The sequence below is a fragment of the Lissotriton helveticus genome, chromosome 6, assembly GCF_964261635.1.
Source record: "Lissotriton helveticus chromosome 6, aLisHel1.1, whole genome shotgun sequence".
Classification (NCBI taxonomy): domain Eukaryota; kingdom Metazoa; phylum Chordata; class Amphibia; order Caudata; family Salamandridae; genus Lissotriton; species Lissotriton helveticus.
Genome location: NC_136067.1, coordinates 1,738,254,567 through 1,738,267,110, shown reverse-complemented (window position 1 = coordinate 1,738,267,110; position 12,544 = coordinate 1,738,254,567). Strand labels below are relative to the sequence as shown.

The window sequence follows — 12,544 nt, the reverse complement described above, 5'->3', positions numbered from 1 at the left end:
TTGATTTTTATAAATTGTTTGTGGGATTTGTTTGTGTTCTGACTTGTGTTCTGACTTTTTAGTTAATTTGGTACTGCTCTACACCGTAGCTACTAGGGGTCAAGCACAGGTTTATTGACCTTTTGTGCTTTACTTGTATTGATTTTGGGCTTGTTACATGGGAAGGACTCACATTCTCCCCAACTAACACATACTTTGTAAGAGACACCATTAAGGTATCATACCTTGACCACATCATCGCATTGATGTAAATGTCTGAAAGACACCATGAATGAGAGATAGGAACTATCATCATGGAGGAAGTGGATGAGATGGGTGACAGAGACTTCCTGGGATGCCCATGCTACTACAAGATACATTTATATTTGACTTGCTTGAGGTGGTGCTTGGATGTGAGTACTATATGCTAAGTTATGTGTTTTACTGGTAATTGCCATCACAAACACAAGAGTACTATCCTGATGCTTTACTCAATTTTGTAAGTCCTCCTACACACTGCAGCACAATAGTAAAATTGTATATTATAGAGATCCCATTCTTTCACCCTTTTCCACTGGCAGTTGTAGATACCAGTTTTAGATAAGATATCTGTTAGACCTTCTGCCCTATTATGTCCTCGTAGGAAGTATTTGATAGTGGCACCAATGTTTTTAAAAAGAGACTAGTGGGAGATAAATAGGTAGTGTCTTAAAAAATGCAAAGGTTTTAATAGAAAGGTCCTTTCATTAATATTAGTCCTTCCTAGAACTGAAATGGGTAGCCTCTCCTACTTCCCCACTAACAAAGTGAACTCTCTAAGAATGTTCTTATAATTAACCTCTTTTAGGGTCTTAAACCTGGGTGTGAGTCTAATGCCCAAATAATTCATGTATTTACTCTATTTCAGTTTTCCTCACATATTGATTGTATTCAGATAACATTCCAGACATAGTTGCTTTGTCTTCAATTTTGGAGAAAGTAGAGTCTGTTGTAAAAATTAGTTCATCCTTTACATAGACCTTACCTTATTATTCAATCGAGGAAGTTTAATGGGTACGATAGCACGGTGGTCGATAAGTAATCTTTATAACGGTTCCATTTATAGGGCATACAGGCAGGGTGATGATGGGCTCACCTTATAGTCTCTCGTGAAATTACACATATGTAAGAAGAATTCATATTCATTTTTTTTTTACTTTGAGGTCATGATAACATGTTACTGGATTTACAGGTTTTCTGTTCTGAAAAAGACCAGCACCAACATATCCTTTCCTAAAAATGCAAGAAAAGTAATGCCCTTTTTCCAAAGTATCTTCTTTATAAACATTTTCTGCTCCTGCCTTTTAAGCTCACCACTTGCAAGGCAAACTTCATCTTCTGCCTCCATTACATTAAACTCTTCTCTGGGGATACAGCTTACCTTTAATAATGCAGTTTATTTAACAAAGTGGCCCTATTACCTCCCTGTTTCCATATTATCGTAGCACAGGATGCTGATCATCATGAGGCTTTAATTCTAGGTCGGCAGGGGGCCATGCACCAAAGATGTAGAACTATTACCTAATGCTTCTCCTAAAAAGCCTGAATTTAGCTTTGTCATTGCTTCTTGGACTACTCAGTGAGCGAAGAAACAACCTCCATGCACAAGTTCAAACTGTAGACCAGGAAGGCGAAGTTGTGTGTTTGTTATACCCTGGAAGAGTAGCAACACACTGCACACCACTGTGGGTATCAGGGCCCAAGAGGAAGAGCTCATCCAAGCAGTGAGACACTGCTCCCAGCTATATTTGAAAGAGAACATCCATAGTCAAAGCCTTTCAATTGGGGACCAAAAAACTCTTACGTAACATGGATGCACTCCCTGATTCCACCTCATTCACCCACATCTGTTATGAAACTGCAGACCAGAATCAGCACCACACCGGCAGTTTATGCTAGGTTCTAGAGTGGACAGGTGCACAACCTAGAATTGTATGTAAACCATATTTCCCTTAAGCCTGCAACAAAATTGGAGCCAGCATTCATTTCTTAGTACGCCAACTGAGTTGAATGTCTCCAAGACAGAAGAGAATAAACCCCACTTTACATGATGCAGACCCAAATTGCTGAAATATACATATCAAGCGCGATTTTAACCCATGTCAATGTATGTGAATTCAGAAGCCTTCTTTCATATTTAGCCTGTTATACAACACGCTTTAATACTATTCAAGGGGATAGGATCCTTCTTTTAGAAAAAGCAGTAACTTGAGAAGTAGACAGATAGGTCAGTGATAAACTTATTTGTCTTCAAGTCTGCAAGGAATAGTTTGGGAAAATATTAGGGGCCTTATTCCGAGTACGGGAGTCCTTGCGGTGGCGGTCTGCCCACCACAACTGTGGATCCACCCACCGTATTTCAAGTGTGGGGGTTGGACTGCAACAGGACTGCCAATTCTGCCTGGATGCAGGATCCTGCAGCGGTGGCACAGTGGAAAGGGGCAGGAATATGCTGGTGTTGCCACTGCTTCACTGCAGACCATATAATATTCTGAGTTGCATTTCCACCTCCCATTTCATGGCGGTGAGCTTGCCATGAAAAGGATGGTACAAATGTAACTAAGGGGGCCCTAACAAGGCCTGGGGTTGCATGCAGGAGGTAATATGTTGTGTCTCCCTGGATTTGCAGCCCCCTCCCTTCAAGGTGTGGCATGCAGAACATGGATGTATGTCACACAGTGTAGGAACGTGCTACAGGTACTGTCACGGTGGCAGACTCTTGTTAAGGGTCTCCTATGAGCCTAACACAGCCGCCGCCATGAGATTACTGTAGCACCGCCTGACCACCTGCCCCTGATTCAACTCCATGGGCTTATCTGGCTGCAGTGGTGGCGGTCCTAAAGAAGGACCGCCAAGCTTGTAATAAGGACCTAAAATATTAATCTTAACCTGCAGATTTCTAACTCAGTCATTGTGCTACTGCAATCACTTAATATTGCTGTCTCAGGTAGTATGCTTTAGATATTCTCTGAAGCAAATACTAAAATATAACGCATACAAAACATTTGTATAATTCACATTTTTGTGTGTTACTCTACATTGTCCAAACAACTACAAAATTAAAACAAATCTGAAAGAAAGCTTTATCACATACTCATGAAGTTGCAAGCCAAGATGACATAACAGAACGTACCTCGCTCACAAGATCGTCCCAGAAAACCAGTACCAGAACAATCACAGACATATCGGTTCCACCCATCCCTGCAGGCTCCATTGTTTTTACAAGGTACGCTCAGGCAAGGTTTTGCTGTTTCTCTCGAGCATGTTGGCTTCACACCAGCTGTATTTTGTATATCAGCCATTTGTCGAATGTCTTTGCTTTGGCCATCGATGAACAAGTCTCTGATGCACCCAACGTAGCCATAGTTCAACAGAGCTGTCCACACCTCTGTTGGGAATACCAGGCCTAATTTGTTTTCTGGTAGGCCTCCCAGATACAGGTCGTCATCAAGATCTAGGATCTCACTTTCTCCAGGTGCGGTGTAGGGTGTGCGAAGAGTGTTGACAGAAATGGTACCTGGTAAATGAAGACAGTAAATAATCAGTTCAGGTATACATTCCACCAGACAGAGAACATTGTGAATCTGTAATTCCTCAATAGCTTCCAGAATGTAAATGTTACAGGCTACATCAATACAATTAAGACATTCTGTTGGTTACCATGGTACCAAAATTGGCATTTTCTACCTTTACTCGTTATGCTAGGTTTTTATAATGGAAAAGTCCACCCCACAATGGTACCATGGTGTTAGCATATATAGAGAACAAACAAAAAAGCACAGTGGAATCCTTGAATTAATTTTAGCCACTGTTAATAACTCTGGGCCACATTCCAGTCCATTGTTTTTTGTTCACTGTGCCACTACAGGTATGGACCAACAATGTACAGCTCAGATTTGATACAACTCCAATATGAACAGTCAAGACCATCACCTCCAATCAGTAATACAAGCCCTTGTTTTATTCACCAGTGACATATGTACATGACAATCACATATTCTACTTAATTTTAAGTAAGCACTCCAGACTTATAGCAGCAAGCGTTTTCTCATGTTCAATGTAAATGAATACCCACTTAACATTTGAATCAATTGAGTCTCAAAACCTACTCATATTTAGATTAAAGTGAACAGGTGTTATGATTTTGAAGCAGTCTTCAAGTTTAACAAGTAGAATAAAATTACTAGTAAATGTACATTTGTGTATGGTGAGATGCACATTATACCTATTTTTAATTGAGTGCTGAAGGGATAGTTGCAAGAACACTCTGGGAATCAATAATCAGTCCTGGAAAAATATTCACAGCATTCACACACTACAGGTTGGATCATGGAACCACCATGCATGGAAAACAGCCCCTCTCCTAATAGGGAAATGTAAGAGTAGCGAAATGGCCAGTCTGGAATTAAGCAGCTGTCTCTTACAGGGGCACTGTAAAGTGGTATCACACATCATGTTTCTAACACACCAGTACTGGAAAATATAAAAACATGATGTGTGAGAACCCTTTACATTGTAAAAAAATATTTGTTCTTGTGAACTTGAAAGACCTACCTAATGTAAGTCGCATAAGCAGTTAAAAGGTCAACTCATTCAGATGGCGTGATAGAATAGGTAAAAGTATTGCATTGTATTTAATATGTGTGTATTTATAGCTTCATAGTTGGAAGATTATTATCTTTTATAACAGTTTTGATCATCGTGATAGGAAGATTGGTTACATTACATTTAAGTTCCTGCTGTCTTCTTTGACTGTAGAATGTATAGAAAACATCTCACTGATGACCATTTTAAACAGTTTACATGTAACCAGACATAGCATCAGGAACTTATTGTTAAGTGAAAAGTGGTTATCGTTGGACTGCTAATATTTGTTTAGGAATATATTATTGTTTGATCGATATCTGTGTAATCTCCTTAATTAATTACTGTAGCCAATGTTTTTAAGATCTAGGTTTTCAAATTGAAAACTTTAAAGATGTTTTTTTGTTTTTTGAAATATAAAATGTTCTTGTGAGATACCAGGGCTTTTTGCAGTGTCCTCCTACATCTGTACCCCCATTTTGACTACTAGATGCTGTTTTTATGACTGATTTGTGTCCTGGGCTCTGCTAACAAACCCGTGCTCTGATTAAAAGTATATGGTAATTAGGTATAATTACAGTTGGTACTAACGACCTAGTCCTTAGTATATGGTAGGGTATTTAGGTTTAGTGGCCCAGTAGATGTAATGCACTTAAGTGTGCACTGCTGCGTTACCTGCTGTTATTTTAAAGGCAGCCCTGCTGTACAGACTGCTTTTAAAATATAAATATATGCAAATTTGACTTTGGAATTAAAGGTACTTCAAAGTCTTAAACTAACTTATTTTTTACATGTATGTCACCCCTAAGGTCGCCCCTAGGTGCCTCAGGGGTAGGGTACCTTCTACAAATAAGCAAGAACATTTTAAAAAATGTTTTAAATTCCCTGGCGAGGGAAAAACTGTCAATTTAATTTTTCCCCATTGTAGCACATTGGTTTCATAGGGTAACATGGGAATACTTTAATAAAGTATAATTATTGATAGGAGTGAACTAAAAATATGCTTTAAAGACAAACAAAAATTAGTTATGATAAATCCAACAACTTGCTAATGTTAGATTTACTATAACTATTACAGAACATAAATTATAGAACTTGCTTTTCTAGTGAACCAAAATCCAGCCTTTCAGCAGCCTCTCCTGATCAGCCAGCCCTTGACAGGCTGAGCCAAACTGCCCTGAAGAGGTGTGAAGAGGCCTGCATAGAGACAAAGGGCATCTGATGGGAGGAGATCTTCAGGTGTACGGCAAAAAGCAGGATGGGATGGAGTAGCCAAACTGGTTTTCAAAGAGGGAATGGCAGGACAGGACACAAGCTCACCCCCATACCCTGCACCCCTAGACAAACAGGAGTCCCAGTAATTGAATTAGCAAAGGGCTCGGAATGGGAGTGTTAGGGAAAGTTGGCCATGCTAGTGGGTTGGCTTAACCAAAAACTAACCTCCAAAAAATAATTTCTCCATTTCAGAAGTACAGTGGCCTCTGGGACAAGAATACGCCATGTGGTGGAGGAAGCTGTCATACTTCTGGGTGTGACCATGTAACCATTTGGTCAGGGATGCGCACCTGCTTGTCCCCCAAGAACATTGGATGAACATTGGAGAGCTACCCAGCAACTGAAATCCCTACCTTGAACCTACAAGAAGAAAAGGACAGCCCTGCTGGACTCTTGGACTGCACAAGAGAGGACTGCACTCATAAGGACTGCACCTGCCACACACTTCGGACTTCAGCACAAAAAGAACTTTGCTTTGCTCTGAAAGTTGAAGGAGTTGCCTCCCTGAACGCAACAGGTTAAATGAGCTCTGTCTGCTTTATCGCCACCATGAAGAACCCAGCTGGACAGCGTTCAGTGGACATTTAAGGATTTGGTAAGATGCATTCTGGGTCTTGTAGTCCCAACTTCCCAAGGAGGAACTCAAGAGATTCTGAAGCCTTGGACTGGTGTTGTGGACCCTCAAAAACCACCAAAAAATGTCTGCCGAAGAAGGACTGCCCTGCTGGACCCTTGGACTGCGCAAGAGAGGGCTGCACTCATGAACACTGCATCTACTGCACTTATAAGGCTTCACAAGAAAGTGACTTTGCCTGTCTTAAGGGATAAGGAGTGGACTCCTTGATCACAACAGGTAGAAAATGCTCGAGGGACGACCTGCAACATCCATAACAAGGACAACTCCAAGGGCTATTTTACTTGGATTAACCAGGTGCACTGTGGGAGTTGTAGCCCCAGATCTCAAGAGGCAAACCAGAGCTTCTGAACCCACGGCAGGTGCTATAGACCACTTTTGTGCATCAAGAAAAACTTCTAGAAGTAAGTGTAAAAGTGCTACATCGCGGGTGGGTTGGACTCTTGACTTTGTCCCGGTCCAGCACAACCTTTTTTACCCCTTTGATGGGTATTTGATTCTGAGCTCTAGTTTTACTTTAAGTCTTTATATTTCTGGTTCCCTACATTGTTTTTTTTGTCATTTTAATCATAAAAATATTTCCTATTTTTATAAATTGGTGTTGGATTTTTATTGTGTGTCTTACTTATTTCATGTATTGGTGTTTTTAAATGCTTTTCACAGCTGTCTTCTAAGTTAAACGTGCCTGCTTTCAGCCAGCTACCAGGGGTTGAGCAAGGGAGTAGTTTATTGAGACTTTGACTGGGTCTTACTTTGCGATTTTGGCCTTATTAGTAGTGGTAGGTACCTACTTACTTCTACTAATGAACCAAGTCCCAACAGTTATTATCTCTAGGAATTACTTTAGACGATTCATTTTCAATTTGTGTCATGCTCATTACAATAAAGAGTCCTGAATCAATGGGAATTAGAGAGGCAATCTCTGCAAATTGTTGTTACTTTTGTAAACATTTCACTCATAATGCTACATTTTGCTTGGTTCTTAATGGAGTATAAACCATCAAGGGGCAGATTTACAAGCCTCTTGCTTCATTTTTTATGCCGCCGTAGTGTCACTTTTGTGACACAACGGCTGCGTAAATGTTGTGGTCCATTTACAACTTGATGCATCTAGAGAGATGCGTCATCTTGTAAAGCCCTGCACCACATTATACCTGCGACTAGCAAGCACATTGCATTTGTAGGGGTCCCCCTTTCATTTGTAGGGGTCCCCCTTTTTTCAAAAATATAACCACATTATACCTATGTCAGATATAATGTATGCAGGGTGGGTGTTCTCACGCAGGAAAGCATCATTGAAATGTGATGCAGTGAAATCTACAAGATTTCACAGCACCACTTTTAGGACGCCACTGAGTTAGAACCTTACGCCTGCTTGGAGCAGGTGTAAGGAGTGATGCAACACAGTAAGTATAGCCCTCCCCATTCATTGATGGAGTTGCATTGTGCTTGCGACATGACTCCAGCAATGGATAACTTTTGCGCCAACAAATGCGTCAGAATTTCTGACGCATCTGTCAGTACTTGCCCCATGTTGTGCCGTATTGCAAAAATGGCGCATCCATGGTGGCGCAAGGGTTTTGCAAGGAGGTGCAGGGAAACTGTTGGATATATACAGATGCTTCAGTTTCTTGTAAATCTGCCCCCATAGTTTCCAGGTTATTAACAATTTTTCTTAGGAATGCACTGACTCCTGCACCAATAAAACATTGATAGAGTTTATCACTTCATGGTATGTGAATTACATCTAGAATTAGAGGTGGTTAACAGTGAATGATGGGAAGTTTTTGACCAACTGGTTTTGCATGACATCAAATAGACAATGAGAGCGAAGCTCAATTTGTGTATGATGTTATTCAGAATCCCAAGCTTAAAAACATCGCCGTCATTCACTTTTTAACCTATTGAAAATCTTAAGTTAGTTGTGGTCCTCAAAATCATCTGCCCCTGCTTTTTAACTGCTAGAGGCTTCTGCACACATGAGAAGGCATTACACAATACACAAATTTCCAGTAAGTAAAGTTGTGCATAAAATAAAATGTCAGCAGGTGAGCAAAGAGAAAGTCAGAAACGCATCAGAACTGTATGCATGAACACCTGTGACTGTTCTAAGTTTCTTTGTGTAGCCTTGGAATCCTTTGTGAATTACAAGAAGTTGAAACCTGCAACCATGCAAAGTTAGAAACCTGTGATTGCACATTTCTGATTTTCAAGATTAGGATCAGGAAAAGCTGTTTTACAGGAGGGATGAGGAAATGCATGTAATGTGCACTCAAATCTTGAGCATTTGTAAGTATTCACAAAGTGCTCACGCAAAAGCAGTAGTAAATGTGTTTCAAGGGTGGGAACCAAAATGGTACACTTCCATTAGAGGATACAAAAAATGGGAAATAATTGTGTTTCTTTTAAAGAATTTTTTTTCCTGAAAAATGCATGTGCTTATGCTCATTTTTGACACACATATTCTCATGGAAGCCAAGGTGTATGACATTCTTACTTGCAGTTCTGGTTCATAAAGCTTTTTTGCCTAAGTGTTAGACCTGGCACCATTGGCGTGGCTCTCCCTTCCATTTGGTGCTGTTGCTTCCTGAGTTTTTGCTGTGTGTTGGACTCCATTTTGCTAGCCTAGATGCTTTGGGCACTTTGCCATTGCTATTCAATTCTAAAGGGCAAGTGCTCCCTTTATAAATTGTTGTTATGTACTAGTGATTCCATGATTGGCATATTTGATTTACTTGCTATACCCTCGCATAGTGCACTATGTGTGCTCAGGGTCTGTAAATCAAATGCTGCTACTGGGCTGCAGCACTAATTGTGCCAGTAAAAGGTAACTCTGGCCTGCCATTGCAGAGCCTGTGTGCAGTCTGGGACTGCAATGTCGATTTGGCAAGTGCACACACTTGCCAGTCCGTAAACCTTCCCTTTTCTACATAGTAGGCACCCCTAAGGCAGGCCCAAAGTACCCCTTTGGGCAGGGCGCAGTGTCTGTTAAAGGTAGAACATGCCCCAATGTGTGTGGCTGTCCTGATAGTGAATTACTGCCAATTTAATTTTTCACTACTGCAAAGTTACCTGTTCCCGTAGGACAGAATGGGGAGTTTGTTTATAACATCTTATAAACATAACTGGCCCTGGGAACAAGGTCGAAAAATAAAGTTTATTATGCCTAAACTCAGAATGTTGGGGGCCTGCCTGATCCTCAATGTCCCCTCCCAGGACAGATTCCCGACCCCTGCTTTATCAGCTCCACTGGCTCCCCATACGGGAGCGAGTGAAGTTTAACATTTGCTGCGTTATACACAAGGCCCTGTCCAACTCTGGTCCTACCTACCTTGCTGACAAATGTATTCCTTATACACCTCGGAGGTCACTCCGTTCAGGATCCAAATCTCTACTTGCGGTACCCAGAATCAAAAGGACCAGAATGGGTGGGAAGTCTTTATCTTATTTGGGCCCTCACTATTAAAATAAGCTTCCTTTGCAACTGAGACAGTGCATGGATCACCTCCATTTCAGGAAACAGCTCAAGACCGCTCTCTTCTGTTTCTGATTTTCAGTACACAGTCCTCCATAAGCCGTCGCCCAAGCGCAGAGATACCCCTTCGGGGGTCAATTCTGGCACTTTATAAATACATAAATAAATAAATAAATGTTAAAATGCATCTTTTAGTGAGGGTGATTTTTTCATTCTGCGTTTGAAAATATCACTTTTAGAAAGTAGGTATTTACTTGCCTAACCATCCAGTGTGCCTCTGCTAGGTTTGTGTATTGCATGTCTGGCTTTTGGATGACAGGGGCTGGAGAGGGGCTGCGGCTCCAGAAATCTGATGAGTCAGGGCTAGTCTGGATTGCACAGGCCTGCATTTAGAGTGGGGAGAGGAGATTTCCTTTTCACCTGAATGGGTCTGTGCTGCCTTCAACAATGCTGTCTCCACCTCCTGCCAGGAAGCTGCACAAGTGAGGACAGAACTTGTTTCGGCTGGGTACAGACACTCTCTGTCTTCAGATAACAAAGGATTTGTGAGTATAAAAAGTGGGGCCCAGACCCCAGACTTTTAGATCACTTCTGGGAATCAAGTGAAACCTTTGCCAAGGATAAGAGTCGGAGAAGCTGAGGGGGAATACTGCCTCTGTGCTGTTTGCTGACTGGGGTTGGCCTGCAGTAGCTGCTTGCTGCCAGGGAAAGGAAAAAAAGACTTTGCTAGTTGCTTTGTCATCGTGAGGAAGATCTCCAAGGGCTTGAAACTGAGCTTGCCTCAAAGACTTCACCACCAGCTCACCTGAATTTCCTTGCTGGGAATTCCAACCTGCAAAGAGGTGCCTACTGCTGTTTAGGAACTCTGGAGACGGTTTGTCACTGGGAGCTGGAAAATCGACGCATCATCAAAGTATGACCCATCCGTACCTGTTTCTGACACATAGCCAAAGAAACCGTTGCAGCGCCTGCCGTGGCTCGACAAATCGCTGCATGACACATCAGGTGTAATGATCTCCGAAGTCCGAGATCGCCCACCGATTCTGAAGCAAGCCTGCTGTGCGGCTGCACAACACCACGGATCATACCAGATCCATGCATCACATCAAGGTGCCAAGACTGTCGCCTTGTTGAGGGCCGCAGTAAGAAACAGATGCATCAACTCCCCACGCAGTAAGGAATTGAAGCATCACCTCTCCTGCGCTGCAGTAAGGAACCGACGCATCACCTCTCCTGGGTGTAATGAACAGATGCATCATCTTCCCTGCGGACATTTTGTTTGTTTTGCGTGACGCATCTAAGATACTTTTGAGAAAAATTTTGCATTTACAACTTGCATTAAACTGAACTATTTCTACCATTTAAAAGCCTTATTTTTAATACTGTATTGTGGATCTTTGTCGTTTGGTCTTGTTTTGGTTTAGATAAAGAAGACTTATTTTTCTAAACTGGTGTGGTGTCCATTTGTAGTGTTTTCACTGTATTACTGCATGTGTTCACAAAGGCTTTCCACTCTGCCTCTGAGAAAAGCCTGTCTGCTCGTGCCAAGCTACCAAGGGGGTGAGCAGGGGTTATTTTAGGAGTGTATCCCCCTTACCCTGACTAGAAGCAATGGTCCCCATTTGGACAAAGGAACCTACCTCTGCCAACTAGAGACCCCTATTGCTAACACTAAGCTTGTTTTACTACTCAAAAATTAATGAATAGGCAAAACCTATGTCTTGAGTATGCCAAAGAAGAAATGCTTTGCAAATCAGGACTTGAAATGCAGGGCTAATTCACACCGCTGATGGAAGACAAAATTACTCAAAGGAATATCTTTTTGAATTTAACTTTTGAGAGCAAGGCTCTTTTGTTCTACACTTGCAGGGAATATTGTTAGAAGCCTGCATTTGTCAAGCATAATTTCTCCATCCCCCAAGAGTAGGAGGGATGTGGTTGGTGAGTTAAATTTTTCCAGTGACCAGTAGATGAATTCATATTTTTCACATGAGCTCAGTCAACATAGGTTTATCCATTTCAAACGATTCCTGTTGGGTAGCTTAAAGTGACCCTTCTCCCTCAAATATGGCAGTTGATAAAATCTAAAAAAGTTCTGACTGCATTTGATATCAATCATGATTCTAAAACATATATCTGAGAGGACTGAGAAGATTGCAGAACAACATCAAATTGTGTCCCGAACAGAATTCTTCTCAACAAGTGAGTTCTAATGGAGTTCTTTATCCTGGGTGCACTTTTCATATTGTCCAGACATTCCATTGCCAAAAATAAGCAATGTCAGCATTACTATGAGTCATAAAACGTCATGGAGAATCTTCCACCTAGCTCACAGAAAACATGAATCAATTGAAACCAAAAACCGAGTCAGAGTTCACTTTGTAGTTTGTACTGTTATGTCAAAAATAATCCTGTGTCATTACTGGTGGCCTCTAGGCATCAGTAGTCTAACGACATTTAGAACAGATTAACCTCTCGGTAAAAACAGAGCATAATCTATAGATCGATTATTGAAATAATCCTTTACCATCCTCCCTAATCTCAGGTTCCTGGGGATT

The 12,544-nt window shown here is 41.3% G+C and overlaps 1 protein-coding gene across 19 annotated transcripts in view; it reads right to left on the bottom strand.

Annotated features, from left to right (window-relative positions):
• Positions 1 to 12,544, bottom strand: part of NRXN1 (neurexin 1) — a 1,652,744-nt gene that overhangs the window by 767,287 nt on the left and 872,913 nt on the right. For all 19 annotated transcript variants that reach the window (XM_078649604.1, XM_078649606.1, XM_078649614.1 and 16 more), the window contains one exon: positions 3,152 to 3,535. In XM_078649604.1, coding sequence (XP_078505730.1) covers positions 3,152 to 3,535 — 384 coding nt within the window. The remainder of the gene's footprint in view (positions 1 to 3,151; positions 3,536 to 12,544) is intronic.